Source organism: Dermacentor albipictus, chromosome 2 (assembly GCF_038994185.2).
Source record: "Dermacentor albipictus isolate Rhodes 1998 colony chromosome 2, USDA_Dalb.pri_finalv2, whole genome shotgun sequence".
Classification (NCBI taxonomy): Eukaryota; Metazoa; Arthropoda; class Arachnida; order Ixodida; family Ixodidae; genus Dermacentor; species Dermacentor albipictus.
Window position 1 is genome coordinate 66,629,421 of NC_091822.1, and position 20,648 is coordinate 66,650,068.

Genomic DNA, 20,648 nt, shown 5'->3' on the forward strand with positions numbered 1-20,648 from the left:
CGACTAAACGAGCGTGCGAACGAACGAGCAAACGACAACCACGAACGACGACTAAACCAGCCAGGGAACGGGCCGGCGACCGCACGTTTTCTTTGCGAGTGCTCCACCGCCACATCTTAAGCTTCCCACACTTTAAAGCTCACGCGAATTAGCACATACGTCTCAGTTACCTATGGGCGTCTTGCGCTGGAGTTTGAGGTATAGTAGCGGCGCCTGGTGGCGGCGCGCTAAGCGTTATCTGGGTAGTACCAGCTCGGGTATAGCATTGAGCCCTGGCTGTGGCGAAGCACGTTTCTAGCCCGAGTTTTGCATCGATTCGCACTTTTTTCCGCCCTGTTGCGAGCGCGAGAAGGCTCGTCACTTCTCACAGACCACGCTGCGAGCTAGCCGCAGCCTATAGTTCAACGAAAACGGACTCTCCGTGGGACGTAATGCTGGAAGCAGATAGAATCGGCGACGGCGATCCGGAGAGACCTAGCTCAGCCTTGAAAAAGCGCCACCGTCGTTACTGCTGCGTCGTGGGCTGCCATGAACAAGGCCTGAATCCCAACATCAGGTTCCACCGTTTTCCTTCAAAGCCTCACGAAGCGGAGCGTCGGGTGCGCTGGATAGCTGCAGTCCGTCGCGGTGGGTAAGCGAAACTTCGCGCCATGCTGACTGCTTCGCCTGTCCTGAAGCTTGCTTATCTGCGTTCTAAAATTCGGTCTTTTGCACCTACAGTCCTGACGGCAGACCGACATAGCAGCAGGCATAGCTGGTGATTCATGATTCGAGACCCGGCCACAGCGACAGTTAACAATTCGACCGGTGTGAAGTGATGAAGTGACCAGGTGTGTGCAAATGACCACAAATGGTCGGGCTGATTCGGTGACAATTCACCACCTCACTGCGAGCAGCACAGGTTAGAGAGTTAAATGTGTTCATCCTTCACCTAAAGCCAGCACGTTGAGGCAGCGCAGCAAGGTAGCATTGATTGCAGCACATCGATGTTCGAGCGCTGTCATTGAAAGCTACTTCAAGCGAGCAGCACACGAGCTCGCGCTGCAGCGCGATTCGCACGTACGTTACTGCGAGCTCATATGCATTGCATCAGTTATTTATCAGTTGCTAAAGGGACAGATGGCCGCTACTACATTGCAGGCATAACTACCTGTCTAGCGGCATGCAGTAAACAAAGATTGCAGGAGGCCCGCCGTTTCGCGGCATGTCGAAAGACCGCTGCCGTGGCGGCGCGTACGATCGTGCGCTCGAGCAGTTCGTACATAGCGGCATGCTGAAAGACCGCTGCCATCGCGGCGCGTACCGTCGTGCGATCGAGCAGTTCCGTACACATGTCTGCTTATCGCTGCTGTGAATTCATTTATAGCAAGCGTTTCCTCGCGTTTGTGCGCCTGTATCTAGCAGCGTGCAAACCTTACCTGAAGTTCGACTTCGAACGCGACTCGCCTCACTTGCGATTGACGCCGCGCTAAAACTTCGCCGCTTATTTCTTGAACGGCGTACAGGTATTCGGCGTTGCATAATTTCCTGGCTTTACGCAGCGTGCCACCCCTGAAAAAATCTTCGGCGCCCGATATGCGATGCAAGCCGTAGTACAACACAGCCGAAAGTGGCGGGTCCATATTGTAAACGTGCTTTTCTAAGCAGACGACCGAGCTTGGTACTACCCAGTTCAGTACAGAGGGCGCTTTTAGCACCATTTTCGCAGCGCCCCCTGGGCAATGCAAGAGCCCCAACGCACCGCGTAACACGGTTTCGGGAGAGCACGCACGCTTTTCATCGGTGCCTATATATGTATTGCAAATCCACCGGGTGACCGCCAACGAGGAACACGAACAAATGAGGCAAACAAAGCTATTGTACCTAAAGACGGCTAGTAAGTAACCGCGAAAGGCAGAGAGTTGCTCTCCTGAGGCGCTTTCATCATCTTAAATTTCATAATCATGTTATCGCACGCAACCTCGCATGCTCGCGAATTCAAGCCGGTTGGCGTATACAAAACGAAGCGCACCGAATACGACCACGTAGTGCGTATATAAACAAAGCAGACGTTGCGTAAAAATCGTGTTAAAGCGTGCGTACAAATGACAACATGCGCAGTGAACTGTGCAATATCTACTACGTTATTGCCCGCAGCACAATACGCAAACCTGGCACATACTATACTCTGAGAGACTCGCAACTTACCTCGCATAGTCGCGCGGAAGAAGTTGGTCGGTAGTTCTCCCTCCCGATTCGGTGAAGCCATGTCTTTCTTCTTAACCCGTCGCGCTTACTGGACGGTATCGCGAACAGATTCTTGCCTTTGCTAAAACTATATTGGCATCCGTACGCGCAGCAGGTCATGGTCGCAGAAAATGACGTGAAGTGGCGTCGCACTTGCCACTGTTAGATATGGAGCTGTTTCCTGCGATTACTTCGAGTTCCCCAAACCACTTCGAAACGCAGCACAGCTAATTGAGGAATGCAGAAGCAGGAAAGCACATTCCAGAGGAGCACCAGACAAGTGCAAACAAGTTCACGAGCCAACAAGTTTGTAAGCCGCCAGTAGCTATTCTCTGCTTGACTCTTCCAGAAAGCGAGGGGATAGCACGGCATTGTTGGAAGTAAAGTGGGTGCAAACCAAGACGGCGGTAATGCGCCGTGACAGCCAGACGTGCCGGGAAGGCCCAAGCGTACCTCTTCATCGCCTTTGAAGAAGACAATTGCTACCGCTGAGGGGCCGCAGCACCGGGATCAAGTGATCAAGAGAGGAGGACCAGGCGCCGACTCTCTTCGCCGGGTATGACACCATCGCACGGGCGCCTACCATTGGCTGAAAGTGGCGTCATCTGAGCGGACTCTCCCATTGGTCGAACATGACGTGACTTCCAGTGCTCGAAGGGTTTATAAGAAGCGTTCCAGAGAGACCAGAGCATTCCCTGATTCCCTGATTGACCTCTCTCGAACTTCTTGCCGCGGGCCGGAGCGTCCGAGTTGCTGCCGGCCCGTAATGAATGCACGAATGTTACTTGACGTCTCACCTCCTTGTAAATAATGTAGAATAAACACTCCCAAGCTTGTTTTTCATCCCGGAGTCCGTCCTCCAACCCCTACACCACCAAACATCCTTCAAGGCGTTCACAAAATCAAAACAACACAGAATAGGAACGGAAGGAATGCCGCCAACAAGCGCCGCTTCTCGTGCAAAAATGGCACTGAAACGTGACTAAACAAACGAAGCCGGCGCAAGGGGCCACGTGATGCCATTAGGCCAATAGCGACGCGGCGTCGGCTTCCGCCAGAGCGCTCGAGGAGGAGGCGGCATTATTCAAAGCGTGGCACTGCTTTACGAAGTTAAAGGGGCCTTAAGGGGCTAAGCGCAATGCGGCTCTCTGAGGACGGCCGCGTTTGGCTTACGTTTAGCGCGGCACAGGCACCAAATCGGAAATTTGAACTGCGCGCCACGGTGACGTCTCCGCCGTAGCCTTCGCAGTGCAAGGCATTGGATGAGGAAGGGGAGCACAGCTGAGGCCGTGTTTGATTGCCGATAACTCCGCTTCTACTGAACACATTGAAGCACTTTTTGCGGCAAAGTGGTTCTGAAATAGCCCATCTTCACTTCAAATGTCTTTCTCCGCTTCGGTGAAAAGTGGTTCAGGGCCCCTTTGAGAGTGCCCGAGCAGGTGGTGATAAAATTTGAGACTTTACGGAAAGTTCGTGCAGAATGTCAAACTCGCATCGTCACCCATCTTCAGTTTTTTGCGTAGTCCCTGCGGTTTACCAAGCCTCGCATCACGGCGAAAGTGTCCTATTTGTTATTCCAGATATGTTTTCTTATTTAGCTTAATATATCCCTTTAGGCCTTTAGGCCACAAACAGGCCTGGAGTGCGGCCTGATCCTGGTGACCAGAACCGGTAACGCACTCTCTCACCAGAGCAGGATTGGCCACCCTGGTGCAGTACTTGGCCACAACCTCCTATATGAATACAACAATCAAACCCCGGCCCTCAGTCCCCAGCAGCCGCGAAGCAACTGACCACGGCGGCGGTCAGATCTGTGACGCTGCAGAGCTGTGCTAAGAATACCTGGCTCCGGACAGGCCGCCATTGGAATCTGAACCTGGCAACGTTTAACGTTAGAACGCTATCTAGTGAGGCGAGTCTAGCAGTGTTATTGGAGGAATTAGAAGGTAGTAAATGGGATATAATAGGGCTCAGTGAGGTTAGGAGGACAAAAGAAGCATATACAGTGCTAAAAAGCGGGCATGTACTGTGTTACCGGGGCTTAGCGGAGAGACGAGAACTAGGCGTCGGATTCCTGATTAATAAGGAAATAGCTGGTAACATACAGGAATTCTATAGCATTAACGAGAGGGTGGCAGGTCTTGTTGTGAAACTTAATAAGAGGTACAAATTGAAGGTGGTACAAGTCTATGCCCCTACATGCAGTCATGATGACCAGGAGGTCGAAAGCTTTTATGAAGACGTAGAATCGGCGATGGGTAAAGTCAAAACAAAATACACTATACTGATGGGCGACTTCAATGCCAGGGTAGGCAAGAAGCAGGCTGGAGACAAGTCAGTGGGGGAATATGGCATAGGCTCTAGGAATAGCAGAGGAGAATTATTAGTAGAGTTTGCAGAACAGAATAATATGCGGATACTGAATACCTTTTTCCGCAAGCGGGTTAGTCGAAAGTGGACGTGGAGGAGCCCGAATGGTGAGACTAGAAATGAAATCGACTTCATACTCTGCGCGAACCCTGGCATCATACAAGATGTAGACGTGCTCGGCAAGGTACGCTGCAGTGACCATAGGATGGTAAGAACTCGAATTAGCCTAGACTTGAGGAGGGAACGGAAGAAACTGGTACACAAGAAGCCAATCAATGAGTTAGCGGTAAGAGGGAAACTAGAGGAATTCCGGATCAAGCTACAGAACAGGCATTCGGCTTTAACTCAGGAAGAGGACCTTAGTGTTGAAGCAATGAACGACAATCTCATGGGCATCATTAAGGAGTGCGCAATAGAAGTCGGTGGTAACGCCGTTAGACAAGAAACCAGTAAGCTATCGCAGGAGACGAAAGATCTGATCAAGAAACGCCAATGTATGAAAGCCTCTAACCCTACAGCTAGAATAGAACTGGCAGAACTTTCTAAGGTAATCAACAAGCGTAAGACAGCGGACATCAGGAACTATAATATGGATAGAATTGAACAGGCTCTCAGGAACGGAGGAAGCCTAAAAACAGTGAAGAAGAAACTAGGAATAGGGAAGAATCAGATGTGTGCGTTAAGAGACAAAGCCGGCAATATCGTTACTAATATGGATGAGATAGTTCAAGTGGCTGAGGAGTTCTATAGAGATTTATACAGTACCAGTGGCACCCACGACGATAGTGGAAGAGAGAATAGCCCAGAGAAATTCGAAATCCCACAGGTACCGCCAGAAGAAGTAAAGAAAGCCTTAGGAGCTATGCAAAGGGGGAAGGCAGCTGGGGAGGATCAGGTAACAGCAGATTTGTTGAAGGGTGGTGGTGACATGGTTCTAGAGAAACTGGCCACCCTGTATACGCAATGCCTCATAACCTCGAGCGTACCGGGATCTTGGAAGAACGCTAACATAATCCTAATCCATAAGAAAGGGGACGCCAAAGACTTGAAAAATGACAGACCGATCAGCTTACTGTCCGTTGCCTACAAAGTATTTACTAAGGTAATCGCAAATAGAATCAGGAACACCTTAGACTTCTGTCAAGCAAAGGACCAGGCAGGATTCCGTAAAGGCTACTCAACAATAGATCATATTAACACTATCAATCAAGTGATAGAGAAATGTGCAGAATATAACCAACCCTTATATATAGCTTTCATTGATTACGAGAAAGCGTTTGATTCAGTCGAAACCTCAGCAGTCATGGAGGCATTACGGAATCAGGGTGTAGATGAGCCAAATGTAAAAATACTGGAAGATATCTATAGCGGCTCCACAGCCACCGTAGTCCTCCACAAAGAAAGCAACAAAATCCCTATAAAGAAAGGCGTCAGACGGGGAGATACGATATCTCCAATGCTATTCACAGCATGTTTACAGGAAGTATTCAGAGGCCTGGAGTGGGAAGAATTGGGCATAAAAGTTGATGGAGAATACCTTAGCAACTTGCGATTCGCTGATGATAGTGCCTTGCTTAGTAACTCAGGAGACCAATTGCAATGCATGCTCAGTGACCTGGAGAGGCAAAGCAGAAGAGTGGGTCTAAAAATTAATCTGCAGAAAACTAAAGTAATGCTTAACAGTCTCGGAAGAGAACAGCAATTTACAATAGGCAGCGAGGCACTGTAAGTGGTAAGGGAATACATCTACTTAGGGCAGGTAGTGACCACGGATCCGGATCATGAGACTGAAATAGCCAGAAGAATAAGAATGGGTTGGGGTGCGTTTGGCAGGCATTCTCAAATCGTGAACAGCAGGTTGCCACTATCCATCAAAAGGAAGTGTATAACAGCTGTGTGTTACCAGTACTCACATATGCGGCAGAAACCTGGAGGCTTACGAAAAGGGTTCTGCTGAAATTGAGGACGACGCAATGAGCTATGGAAAGAAGAATGATGGGTGTAACGTTAAGGGATAAGAAAAGAGCAGATTGGGTGAGGCAACAAACTCGGGTAAACGACATCTTAGTTGAAATCAAGAAAAAGAAATGGGCATGGGCCGGACATGTAATGAGGAGGGAAGATAACCGATGGTCACTAAGGGTTACGGACTGGATTCCAAGGGAAGGGAAGCGTAGCAGGGGGCGGCAGAAAGTTAGGTGGGCGGATGACATTAGGACGTTTGCAGGGACAACATGGCCACAATTAGTACATGACCGGGGTAGTTGGAAAAGTATGGGAGAGGCCTTTGCCCTGCAGTGGGCGTAACTAGGCTGATGATGATGATCCCTTTAGCGTACCTTTAAGAAGCTCTGTAATCTTGCAAAACTTCCGCCTTTCAGTCCAAATTTCGTGAAATGCACTCCGGTATGCGGGGATTCAATCCCTCCCAGAGCACATATCGTTGACATTGCTATGAAGAGTAAAAGAAGTATCTTTGAACACGGGGGAAAAAAGTGGTTTATTTCCGTTCAAGGCGACAGTGGAAAGAACGACAAGACCCTCGAGATACGAGGCATTTCAACTCTAACAGCCAGTAACATTGGATGAAAGGCACTCTTCAGGGGGGGAGATAGATGTAAGCACAACCGGGAAGAGAAAAAAAAAATACGATGGGCACGAACATGCACGCAACACATTTGTCCGGCCTCCTCCGAGTTACGTGCGGGAGGTAAAAAACGACAGCCCATTTGACGCTTCCGGAAAGGCGCATGCAGGCCGCATCTCTTTTATTTCTCCCCCTGTCTTTCGTGAAAACGCCGAATGGTCGTCGCTTGTTAGAGGTTCCGTGTTCATAATGCGTATATACTACACGCATACACTAGATATACACTGTCGTGCATAGTTCCGAAACAAATTCGCGTAGAGAGAAGGGAAGAACATGGTAGTGTGTATAATGTATGTATATATATCTATACAAACGCGGTTATAAATGGAATGTTAGAGCTCGCGCCTACACTTTGCGCCTCTTGGACCAGCCACGAGAGGAGCAAGAGCGAATGACGTCACCGAGCACGCGAGTTTCACTTTTCTCCGCATAAACCTCGGGAACGCTGCGCATGCGCGGAGGCGATGATTTGACTGCACGTCGAACTGAACCGCGGGTTGTATATTGTCCCGTATTATCCCGTACAGATTCCGTACTTCGGCGCGCCGAAAACTCCGGCGTATACCGGCCACGGGTGTCGTTGCAGGCAGTAGTAGTAGTAGTACAATCTATAGTGCGTTGTCTTAACGCTCATTTTGTTCGCGTCAGTTGCTGTTATAGTGATTAACGGGTCCAGAAAAGCGTCGGATGTCTTACCAGCGCGAATAAAAAAAGAACAGAGTCCTGTTTTGTCCGCTGGTCTCTATCTCAAGGTCGTTAGAAGCGACTGTGTACGTGTCGTGCTTACTGGTAAACGATGGGGGTCTCGTTGGACAAAAGAAATCTCGCTTAAGGATTACGAGTTCGAGGCTGCTGCTTCTGCAGACAACGGTCGGTGAACGCTGTCTTTGGGTCCTTTGGCTTTGTAGCACCGGCCTGTCCGTTCCGTAGGGCGCTTGCCGAGTGTGACGCGTCGGTGAACAGTGTTGCGTAGGCTTCGCGTCGTCCTGTCTTTGTCACTCTGTGTGTCTATGTCTGTGTTAAAGGTTCTCGATACGTGACAACGGAAAATTCCAGGTCTAGACCTAGCGTGTCACGACGGGGATGTATCGATCAGATGAGATTACGTGCCGCGTGCTGCACAATAAACAATGCTAATGCATTGCTGCGTAGACGAAGTGCGCGGCGAACTTCCTGGATTTGGACCCGGCAACACAGACCGCATCAAGCCTTAACATCGTTCTAGGAGAGCGCACGTCTGGAAAAAAAAAAATAAAAGAAAAGCTATAGTGCCTTGACTGACAACGAACACTTGAATGTCAGTATATAGTGGTACGTGTTATTGACACGGTCGAGGACAGTTTTCTTTCTTCCTTCGTTGTAGAATGAACATAGAACTTTCATACGGTGATCTTCGTTTCTGTAGTTACCGCTGCAATCTCTTATGACGTCGTAGGTTATAAGCGGATGAAACTCTGGCTCAAACTGCTCCGTCTAAAACGCACACGTGATCTGTGAAAGAGCAATTCTCTGCGAGAAAGCACCGTTTGTAACGGCACAAACATAGCACTGAGTACGTCAAATAATTATAATGGCGTGCCATTATAAGCGAAGAGAAAAAAAAAACAGCACAAACAAGCTTTCCAGCACGTCACTCGAGGGATCTGGCATTAGTTAACATTGCAGGTTAAACGTCAAAACACAAGGGGACACACGAAAATATGTTACGGGACGTGTACACAAACAATTAACGAGCACTGTACATGTGATAACGCGCCATTTCCTTCCTTCAACGTAGTTTTCGTTTCTTTCTCAACCACCGTAAACAGGACAGGTTAGCAACACTCCGCTTTCTTGAGCACGCGCGCGCATTGTGACGTAGGCTAGCAGCTTTCGGGCAAGACGAAAAAAAAAAGTAAGTAGTGCAAACGTAAGTCCTCTTTTTCTGCACTGCGCCCACTGCTGGCGGAAAGGTTAAGTAACAGGCAACAGCGATCAAAGGGAAGACCGCGGCGACGCACTCGAAGTCGCACGGCGGCGCGGCAGTTGGGCGGGCGCCCGCTAGGCGGCGATGACGGCACTGGCGGAAAGCGGAAGCCCACCCCGCCAGCCCGATGTTCGTTCGTGAATCAGGCGCACGGCGCGCTCTCTGGCACACAACTTGTGACCGGCTTGTGGGGGAAGTAGGAGGTCTTGTAGGAGGTCCTGAGGAACTAGTAGGTCAGCCTGGGCGACCTCACCTGTGGTCAAAGTAAGGAAGAAAATGCATTAGCAGATATATGCATACCCTTTGTATAGCTACCGCTAAAATACGTACATCAAGAACAGCGTCAGTTGAAGGTGAAGACCTAGAGGCTTACAAGCAATTTTAAATTCATGCCAAGATTTCTTGCAACTTTGATGATTACGGGCTTCAGAGTTTTATCCGACAGTCTTTAAAGGTCGCACCAGTATGTATCTAAGCAGGGTCTACTCACTATCTGCAATGTTCCATATCTATTTCCATACTATCCTGCCTCAAAGCAGGATAGTAGGGAAATAGATACGGAACTTTGCTACAAGCGATTCACTTGTAGCAGTCACTTTGTTTTCCCACAGAGACCGAGATGCCATTAATGCTTGGCCAAAGAAGCATGCAGGCAGCAGCCCTTCAAAGAAAGTTGCGTACGAGTGGACTGGCAGAAAGCACTAGCAGACGGCTGCTGATAACGTCCCTGTCTCACACACACTCCATCTGCTGACAGCAAAGTTGCGCAGAGTAAGTCTTTCAACTCTGTACACATGTAGTTCTGAACTTTACTAACGTGACAATCAGTTCTACATTACGGCGCTTATAGAGAACGCAGCGTGGAACGAGGTGTACCTTGCGTATGCGACGTTGTCGTCGAGCATCATCATGCTCCCGTAGAGTGAGCTGGGCGGCTGGAACTGGCTTCCTCCGTCGTACATCTCCAGAGGGTACAGGTCGGCACCCTGCACCTGCACCGAGCCTGACCCGTCCGAGGCGAGGTCGTCTGTCGAGAGGCGAGAGAACTGGCCGTTCAGCTTCTTGCTCGTCGTCAGCGTGCCCTGAGAACCTGCGGGACGGTCACCGGTCGGGTTATGGGTTGGACGCATCCACTATAATTTGCTCGCCTGCTTCATCTTCCTAGACATTGGCTTATGGCCACACGTGCAGAAAGGCGTCAATGCAACAAGAAAAGTCACAGTATTGTCCGAAAGGCGAAGCATTGATTGTGACAGCAAATCAGACAGCCATACAAAACAAGGTTAGCAGTTTTATCGGCCGTAGGAATTGCAGTGCGCATTCGCTCACTGACTGAATTAGCAGGCATGCTGTCACGTGCTCACAAGCAAAAATGTACGGATCTGGCTAGATGACCGCGGACCCACGCTGTCAGAACGCTGGCATGATGAAGAGCGGCAGCGGCGGGGGCCGATCGACTCGTGCTGCCTCTAGCTTCAACGCGTCTTCGAAACGCGCACGAGAACGGCGCACACACGAAGCCAGAAGGCATTTTGCAGCCTTTGCACCAGCCGCCGATTAAGTCCACGATTAGGCGTGCGCGACAGCGCTGAGCCGCGCCACGTGAGGAGACGGCAGCTGGCTGGCGCGCTCACCTGCCTCCCACCGTCTTTTTCGCGAACATAGCGCGAGCGGGAAGGCGGCGTGCATCAAGCCATCACCATCTTGAACGAAAAAACCAGTCAAAAACGCAAAGGACAAGAGGAGAGGCTCACACCTTTGTGTCCTTTGTGTTTTTGACTGGTTTTTTTTCGTTCAAGTATGTACCAACTGGCCCAGATTTCAACGCTTCTCCATTACCATCCTTCTCGGCTCACCTCCTCACGCTTTCCCTCGCGCCTAGAGCATATGGAGCCGCTGGGCGTGATAGGATCTTATCGCACTTGAAATTTAATGGAACGGTGACGACGGCGTAAATTCTCCTGGAGTGTCGGTACAGTTGTTATCGCAATAAGAAAGGTATACCATGAAATGTTGAAACGGTCAAAATACAGATACTCAAGCGCTCGGGTATTGTAGGAAGTGCCACCTGTTCCACAAGCTACAGTTTTTACTAAGTGTAGACCAGCAGGTGCTGTGAGGCCAATGGCAAAGCAACTGCTGTAGCACCAGGCGCACGCCCAACGCAACGTATACCACAGCCAGCTCAATCATGCAAGCTCAGAAACTGCGTTTTCAAACTCCAGGCACGCTCGGGTACTTTTTGTGGGGATGGGCTAATTGACTGACGTGTCAGCAGCGAATGATAAAACTAGTCGACCGTCGTGCTAAGAAGTGATTGAAATGGATAGTCTGACTGAAATAGTAAAGTCCTGATTGAAAGTATTGTTTATGTGGCTTTGCTTACAGTGCTTGCCGAGACCTTAGTAGTTGTATTCGAGACAAGTAAATTAGTGATCAGTGTGGCCTGTAAGATTACTAAACTGCTTCTACTGGGGGAGCTGGTGGACGCGATAGCGTTCGTCGATAGCCTGGTTCGTCGAACTCATCTCGGCAATCCCGCGACGAAGGGTCGAGGACGCGGCGTATTGTTCTCCGCGCGCAGTAGACTTGGTGACGCCGTGTGGCTAGAGGGTGGCGGTGGCTTTCCAGGAAACGTCGACGCCGCTCTCGCACCTGGCTGGCAACACTTGCACCTCAGCAGGCCGCTCTTAACAGGGCCAATTCCGAAGTCAGTGCACTTGGTGTCATACTGACTCATACCGCGATCCTCCCACAAATATAGGCTCGGCTAATAAATGTGGTGTTGTATACTTAGTTTTGTTGTCTATAGGTGACGCGACAGTGGGCAGACGACTGCGCTTTTCGATATCACTGGGGTCGTTTTTTGCAACATGGCACCTATGATGAAATCAAAACAAACACTCGCCAACAGTATAACGAAAAGACAAACTCTTGACGTCTGGGGGGCTCGTACGGGTCCGTTGTTCACAATGACAGCAGCAAACGCAATGGCTCTTATCTTAAGTATAATGGGGGCGAAATGCGAAAACACCCGTGTGCTTAGATTTAGGTGCACGTTAAAGAACCCCAGGTGGTCAAAATTTCCGGAGTCCCCCACTACGGCGTGCCTCATAATCAGAAAGTGGTTTTGGCACGTAAAACCCCATATATTATTATTATCTTAAGTATAGGTGAGATGGCACAGTGCGCGTGCGTACATTTCGGGCAGATTACCACGTGTCCTGTTAACCGCTTGGTGCGTCGTCCGAATGTGCAGCGATTATAAGAGTAATCGCGACGGTAGTAGCTGACAAAAACTTGACGTTTCGGAGCCTCACCCACAGGTAAACAAGAGCCATTGCATTTGCTGTCATTGTGAACAAAGGACCCGTACATGGGTCCCGAAACGTCGAATTTTTGTCTTTTTATTACAGTGAAGCTGCGTATGGCTAGGGCTAGGTATGCATGTTCTCCATGAACAAAAACTGTAATCATCAATGGCTCATACCCCTGTAAGCATTCTTACTCCCCACACGCCGCGAAGACGTCATGGCCGCGTCACGGTGACGCCTCCCTAACAGGGGAAGGCTAACCGTACTGCAGGCATTCATAACAAAGTTTCTTCACTCACTCACTCACTCACTCCCGCAAGCAAGCAAAAAAATGCGATGACTCATAGTCCCGTAAGGTTCATGGCTACTCACTTTGCGTGAATTAGCTGCGATGACACTACCGCTGTTTTCGTTGTCGGTGATTTCAATGCAAATGTGTTGGTACCGAAAAGGGAGCTGTTTACGCGTTCCGTGCTGCAGACATATCCCTTGCGATGCCACACCGATCCGGCCCAGCCGACCACCCAGCGGCGCACGCGCATCAATTCGACATCAATGAATGTGATTGCAGTTGCGAGTTAAATAATGACCACCCATCAAGACAGTGATTGGCTTCGTACTTTTGTTCAAAATTGTGTCACCTCTGTGTCCCGTGCTAAACAGGTTTGCTGGTCAACCACCTTCACAGCGTGGAATGGCTCATGGTTTTTTTTATACTCTTCGCGAGTGTTCGTTTCAATTTCATCATGTTCCTCCCTCGCTATGTAGCCGCGGACAGAGGCTGGAATGAATTAAACGTTCCTCTCTTTTCCTCGCCAGACGGATCTCCCCCGAACTCCTGATTACGGGGTCTATCGGGAGTTTCACGGCCGGTATGACTGAAACCTTCCTACAAAAATTACTGGAGGGAAATCTGGTGCCGGTGTCTACACGGGAGCTGCAAGTACGGCGGTACAGCCAGCGTGAGAAACAGTAATATGCTTCTAGCCACCACAAAAGTAGGGTGACGGACAGTGCATGGATTTGGCGATACTTCGTTCTTTTTGGCTTCAAGGGATCTCTGTGGCTTTGCAGATCGATCATATTCAACAAGATATTGTCATAAATGCAGGACTTCGCATTGATCCTCTAAGTTCACACAGGCGTTTTGCCGTCATTCGTTTAGAAATATTGAATACTCGGAACTTTAGAGGAAAAAAAAAAAGAACCGCAGTAAATATTGCCACAAGAACAAAGCTTATACGAATTCGCGTACAGTGCCCGCCATTAGCATATCAGCTGAAGGATAGCGGGGCCAGAGTAGTAATTAATTTGTAGGAAACGCGGTGGTGTACGTGAGGAGCGTCCGCGCAGGCCAGCTGGCAGCGTCGCCGCACTCACCGTAGAAGACGGGCGCCACCGTGGGCGCGGCCTTGTGGAGCGTGCCGTAGACGGAGGGCGTGTAGGGCGGGCCCCGGGGCTGCAGGCGCGCCTTGATCTCCTGGTCGCGGGCCTGGCGGGCCAGCTTGTTGTACAGGTAGACCTTGCGCAGGTACAGGCACAGCATCACCAGCGTGGCGCACACCAGGTTCGCCACGGCGATGGTCGCGTCCCGGTAGCGCGTCGGCAGCTGCAGCGACACGCGTACACGAGGCCGGTGTAGACGAGCACGCTTGTGTGCCAGGTTGCTTTCTTACTCTGTCCAGTGTATGTAATTGATATCCGCGGGCTAGGTATGTGCTATGATCGTTTCCTTTCTTTACGATCCTACTTTTGAAAATCGCAGTGCTATTGCCAGACCCGTCCGGTAATTGAATTATACATAAGGGGCTTGAGTCTAGGCCTCATAGAGCTAAAGGTGAGAATAATATGCTACGATAAAAGCACTCGAAGAACGCCGATGGAGAGTGCAAACCAAAGAACGATGCAGACGTACCGGCATCTAAAGATATGTGCAAACGTATACACAACTCAACCGCAAGCGGACATGTTCAGCCAGAGGACTGCTAAGAACAAAGCATAATTTTACTAAATACCGGAATAACTTGGTGAAATGCGAGCTTTAGAACACTGGGCATTCCATTTCAAACAGAGCTTCCACCGAACTTGACAAGTCCCTGCGCACAAACACCGTGATACGGTGCTGAACTACGTTGGACCATAGTGTTTGAAGTGTTAAATAATGCTAAGTAGGTTGCATTGCGTTGCCACACGGAACGCTGTAACTTCAACCCAAGTGTCATACAGGCGAAACCGAAAGTATCTTGTGGAAGAGGGCACTCCACACACGTATACGGCGATCTAGTTCAACTATTGCCAACGCACGCAGTGACATAGTTTCATCACGATTTGCGGTGTAAACCGTAAGCTGACTGTCGATTAGTGCTTCCAAGTGGCACATTTTATGCTGCGAACAGGTCACGTGCTTCATATCAGATTCATTAGAAGAAAGCGGCAGTCCAAAGAGAGGTGCAGAGAAACAATCGGGAGCTGTCGAGGAAGGCTGTTGCAGCGGTCGAACCTTGGCCTGCCAGACGAATGATTGCAGGGCTTGATCGAAGACTCTTAACCACTGCGACTTTCACTAACTAAGCGATCATGGTGTCACGCGCACACATACAAACAACAAATTTCACTCAAGGACTGCAAGCACTCATGGTCACAACGCCGACGTTATGAAAACCGCTGGCAACAGAAGCACGCGTACGCGTCTCAAATCCAAGGTTTCGCGTTGCCGCTGGCTTCACCGTTTCAACTGTGCCGAGTCTACAAAACGCAGCTAACCTCCAGCTCTACAAGCGAGCGGGAAAACGCGCGCACGAAGACAACAGCTATCGCGCCTCGCCCTTGCAGGCTCACCATGCATACGGCTCCCAAACACACGGCGCGCGGGCCGCGCGGCGGCCAGGGCCAGCCACGGCAGGGCTAGAGTACGAGACGCGCACTCTTCTCCTCTAGCCCCACCTTGGGGCAGCGGGGGCTCGATCACGTGGCCTTCAACACTGGGCACGCGGGACGCTCATTCTCCTCGTATAGTCAATACTTTATTCGGGACAACACGGCGACAACGCGCCTGGAGCGTCCGTATAGATAGCTTTCGTATATAGCAACGGGAAGCGTGACCCACCTGCGTGCCCAGCACAGTCCACGCGAGCCAGGCGAGCGCCACGGAGACGCAGCAGGCGAGTATCCAGCGGGACTCGCCGTTGTTCTCTCGGCAGGGCCACGTGAGCACCGAGAAGAGGATGGTGACTGCGAGCAGGAGCATGACGTAGACCATGGAGACGACCAGCTCGTCCTCGAACGAGGCAGGCGGCGCGCAGCGCCACACGCGCTCGTACAGGCCGATGCGCGGGGGCATCAGCACCAGCCACGCCGCCGTCAGGACGACCTGCGAGTGCAAGAGCAGGACATGCGGCAACCACTGGGTGTGGCGTGGGAGCTCACAGCGCGGCTATGGTGGGGTCTCTCGCGGTTGTGGGATTAGAAGAAAGGAAAGCTAAATTAAGTCGTTTTGGCCATATGAGTCTAAAAATAAAAGTACATAAAGTTGTCGCCATTCTTCTAGCGATGAATGTCCTTGCAATAGGTAATATTTAAATAAAACAATGATATGTATCGAAAGTTTGCTTCTGCAATGGCACAACGGCCGCTCTTAACCGCCAGAGGAGGCTTGGTAAGCCAGAAGAAACTGAAAAACAAATCCGGGTGGACGTAAACTTCAAAAACCAGTTTTCAGTGGCGTCACAAGCCTTGCCAGTGTCTAGTCGGGTCTGCGCTTAGTACATTTACATGAAAGTACTTGCGTAGCACCACGAAGGTCCTTGCAAAAGCTTTTTCAAAGAGAATCATAACTTACTCCCATCTTCGTGAACAGCAGCACATCGTGCAAACTTCGGAAATCGCAGGTGACTATCCGGCATGATCCCGTACACACCCGTCATCGGCTCTCGTATAGTCTTTTGAAAGAGTAACTAGGAGGAATGCGAAAACAAACAAGTGACGGTACCTGTATGACGACTAGTCCGCAGGCGATGACGAGCAGACCGGCGGGACTGCTGAGCTGCGTGGTGTCGTGGTGCATGCGCTGGTGGTAGCCCATGAGGCGCCACGTGTTCAGCACCTTGACGAGCATGCCCGAGAAGATGATGGAGTAGGCGAGTCCCATCAGGAAGCGGCGCACGCCGCAGCTGGCCTCGGTAGCGCCAACCACAAAGGCGAAGTTCACCGCGTACAGGGCCAGCAGGCCGACCTGAATTTGCACATCGGTGCACGCATGCGCTGTAGTGCGAAAGTGCGCCGAGCCACGAGAACTCAAACGGATGGCGACATTGTTGATGGTGCTTTCCTTCTTAGCGTAATGCTCGTGCACTCACTAGTTACGGGTCGGCTCAGCTCCCGCGAATGGGGCTAATGACACGTCATATAGCAGCTATAGTTTCGATTTCTCAACTCAACGTGATTTCCAACCGAGACGTTACTTGCAGGACATAGTTTCGGTTTCTAAAAATGTCAAACCTGGCGCAATATTAACGGTTGGATCTAGCATGGAGCCCTCGATTCCCATGGGAACGATGATCCTCTGATCATTGGCTCCGCGATATGAATAACGAGATTGACAAAGCTTTATTGAAGATAGAGTTCCCTTGGTAACCTATTTAGATTTCTCAATGCATACAGTCTAGTGTACAGTGGCGTAGCCAGGCGGTGGCACACCGGGCACGTTTTGCGGCACTGCACTGTGAATGCTATCGCTGCTTCCGTTTTTGTACTCGTACCGTCGACCCAGCGTGTACCGCGAAGATGTGCACCTAGGTCCAGGGGAGTAGAAAGTGGATTGAGCTATACTAAACAGAAATTGCCTTGAACAAATTTGCGGAACTGCAGATATGTGAATGTACTCTCGGACTCTTTCCCGGTACGTTACGTGAATAGGAGAAGCCGGCGCTACGCCTGATACGCTATCGCCTTCAAAATCATTCAGTGCGCTTCGGCAATTCTACATTAGCGTTCCACTTCATAATTCCAACTGGTGTGTATAACATTTCATAAGTGAATTATTCTTTGTTGGCACGCACACTTTTTAAGAACATCTGTTGGTAATGTCCACACGATGTGTGTTTACAAGCTAGTGAGTGATATAACACACAAGTGTCACATATGTGGCCCAGAAAGAAAGAACTGGCAAGATAGCGGCTGAGAATCTGGTTAATTTCGACCATCTGGGGTTCTCTTCGCGCAGTTAAATCTACGTACATGGGCGTTTTTGCATTCCGCCCCTATCGGAAAGGGCTACCGGCGCTGGAGTTGAACCCGCTACCTAGTGCTCAACAGCAGAATGCCAGAGTCACTGAGCCACGGCATGGGGGTGGGGGGAATCCGCTTGCCTAAACGTCGAAGGCAAGTACATGCGTCTCCGTCGCCGAACTACATGCTCACCAAGATCATGTAGCCGAGGACGGTGGTGCCCACGGTGACGGGGAACGCCATGAGGAAGTAGAGGGCGCAGATGATGACCAGCACCATGCCGAGCAGGGACAGGGCCGTGACCACGATGCCCCACACGGTGCGGAAGTTGGCCGCCAGGGACTCGCGGTGCTGGCGCAGGTACTCGTTGTCCGCAGCACCCGCCGCGCTGGACGCTGGGCAGCGCTCGTCGCAGTCGCGGACGCAGGTCGACATGGGCGCCACGCCACTGAAGAAGTCCACCTGGCCGTCGTCCACGAAAAGCACGTTCTTGAAGAAAGAGCCCACCTGCAAAAGGAGATTACTTGCATTGTAGTGTACCGCAACATAGATGAACTCGAAAACTGCAACACCGTGGAGGCGCAGAAATTCCGGGGAGCTCATTCCAGGTCGTTTACTTTCTGGCATACCATGACTCTCGCAAGATTTCGCGTGAGCAGCACCACAGGCATCTGCGTCGACGGGCGACATCGTTCCTGGCATTGTGCTCAGACAGCGTGTGTAGCACTGTGCAAGGAGAACGCTGTCACATGGGTGTAGCCGAAGCAGAAACTATACAAAGGATCATTCCGCTTGTCTGATTTTTGCTCCCGTATCATTCCCGTTCGTGGCCGGCGAAGACACATAAATCAAGGTTTTCCTCTTATGTATTCCAGCATACATTATGTATTTTATAATTTCTCGAGAATAATGGGACGCTAACCTAATCAAAACTAAACAAACCTGAACTTAACGATTCGTTGAGTGGGCTGTAAGCAAAGTTTAGTACAGACCCCTCACAGTGACAATTGCGACAAACACTCGACGGACTCGTAAACAAGCAAAACGTACGTTCTGGTAGGTGTAGTTGCGGGCGCTGCTGCCGTTCAACTTGAGCACTCGGTAGCCGAACGTGGTGAGGGTGGACGGCTGGCACTCGGAGCAGCTCTCGAGGTCCGCGCCGACCAGCATCACGCCGACCTCGCGCCGCAGCGCGCTCCTCTTGCACCCCTCGAGGGTATCGAGCCCGCCCGCCAGCGCCGACGGGCAGTTCCTGGCCACGTGGTCGCGCACCGCCGCCGCGATGCGCATCACGGTGTCGACCGTGTGGAACACGTAGCGGTCCTGGCGCACCTCCAGCTTCTCCCGGCCCGTGCAGATGCGCGCGAACTGCTCGTGGACCCGGTGCGCGTTGGGCAGGCGACAGCCGAACTCGAGCTGCCAGAACTCCTCGAACCAGGCGTCCGGTATGGGCTCGTGCCTGCCCAGCGTGAGAGCGGACACGAAGCGGACGTAGTCCGGAAGCGGCTCGTTGTCCAGCTTGAGGGCGAACACGTCCACGTCGGCGCCGTGGAGCGTCTCCAGCAGCTGTTCGTTGTCGCTGAAACCCTCGGTGCCGACCCAGACGAAGCGCTCGAGCAGCGAAGCCCTCCGCGCAGCGGACACGATCCGATTGCTGACCAGCTTGTCTTCGGCGAGCACGACGACGACTCGGACGTCCGAGTCCGTGAGCTTCAGCACGGTGGCGAGGACGTCCTCTTCGGTGGCGTCGGGGTCGACCCTCTGCGAATCGGCGACGCACAGACCCAGCCTGGCGAGAGACTTGGTCACGTGGTAGTAGGAGTCCTGGCCGAACTCGTCGCCGGCGTACAGGAAGTACGCGTAGCTCCAGTCGTAGTGACGCAGCAGGCCCAACGCAGCTTCCACTTGCCAAACGATAGGCGGCAGAGTCTGGATACCGACGGGGCGGCTTTCCTGGGTGAATCGCGATGTCCTGCTGGTCAGGATCAGCGGAACTCCGGCATCCTTCAGCACGGGCTCCACTTCTTCGGCAACCTGCGGTGACAAAGCGAAAGAAGTTGCGACTTCGTTAGGGAAAAACAAATTTGAGCCAGAGCAACCAGAATGCATAATATATTTTCTTTTTTTTGCATGTTTTAGTTTTCACCACGAGATATGTGTTAAGTGCACGGCAATCACTACAATTAATAAAAAAAACTTTACCATGGGAAGGCTTAGGGAGTTACCACAGTTTGTAAACAGCCACAGCTATAAAACTTCATCTTACGTTTCTCACCACAGCACATTATGAATAAAAGAGCGCGGAGACTGGACATAGAAAGGAGACACAGACGTATGGAATCCTGTTACCGTTCTCGCCCCCTGGCCCCTCGTTCCTTGTTCTCCGTTTGTAGTTTTCGAACTGCCTCACCTATCCATACTGCCGCGTCCCAAATATACTAAAGCGAAGCATCAAAATAACATTATTTATTCTACGTCAAATACTTGTATGTCCACTATAGACAAACCTGTTGCATGTACACGCTACATAATTACGACGAGTCTCTAGTAAGCATCGGCAGAGGTGTTTCAATTGGTGAGCTAGCGCTCGTGCTTGTCCTCGTGCCTCCGCGTCAACTTTTTCAGTATGTGTTCCAATTGTCCTTGTATGGGGCGAAAATAAAACGAAGAAGGCAAACTTCATCCACGCTTCACTTCTCGTTACTATGATACGACACGGAAAGTTATTCGGTAACGGCGATATTTAGAATAGCGAAATAAACTGGCTTGAAGAAAACGATCCAAAGAAGTAGCGTCCACGCCATTGCACGAGCGTCGACATTTGTGTTCCTCTGTACAATGCAGTGAGCGAGATAGGGGAACCAAGGGGCCCGATTTTCGTCCATAGGTACTTACGCAG

At 50.9% G+C, this 20,648-nt stretch overlaps 1 protein-coding gene and 1 long non-coding RNA gene across 4 annotated transcripts in view; one reads left to right on the top strand and one right to left on the bottom strand.

Annotated features, from left to right (window-relative positions):
• Window positions 1–9,837, top strand: part of LOC135903207 (uncharacterized) — a 60,060-nt gene extending 50,223 nt beyond the window's left edge. Inside the window, exon 4 of the long non-coding RNA XR_010564751.2 lies at window positions 9,821–9,837. This is a non-coding gene — a long non-coding RNA (uncharacterized lncRNA). The remainder of the gene's footprint in view (window positions 1–9,820) is intronic.
• Window positions 7,078–20,648, bottom strand: part of LOC135903206 (uncharacterized) — a 258,736-nt gene continuing 245,165 nt past the window's right edge. For all 3 annotated transcript variants that reach the window (XM_065433615.2, XM_065433616.1, XM_065433614.1), the window contains 7 exons: window positions 18,800–19,783; window positions 17,942–18,256; window positions 16,512–16,754; window positions 15,630–15,893; window positions 13,904–14,132; window positions 10,086–10,299; window positions 7,078–9,462 (listed from right to left, as the gene is read on the bottom strand). In XM_065433615.2, coding sequence (XP_065289687.1) covers window positions 9,459–9,462; window positions 10,086–10,299; window positions 13,904–14,132; window positions 15,630–15,893; window positions 16,512–16,754; window positions 17,942–18,256; window positions 18,800–19,783 — 2,253 coding nt within the window. In that variant the 3' untranslated portion in view covers window positions 7,078–9,458. The remainder of the gene's footprint in view (window positions 9,463–10,085; window positions 10,300–13,903; window positions 14,133–15,629; window positions 15,894–16,511; window positions 16,755–17,941; window positions 18,257–18,799; window positions 19,784–20,648) is intronic.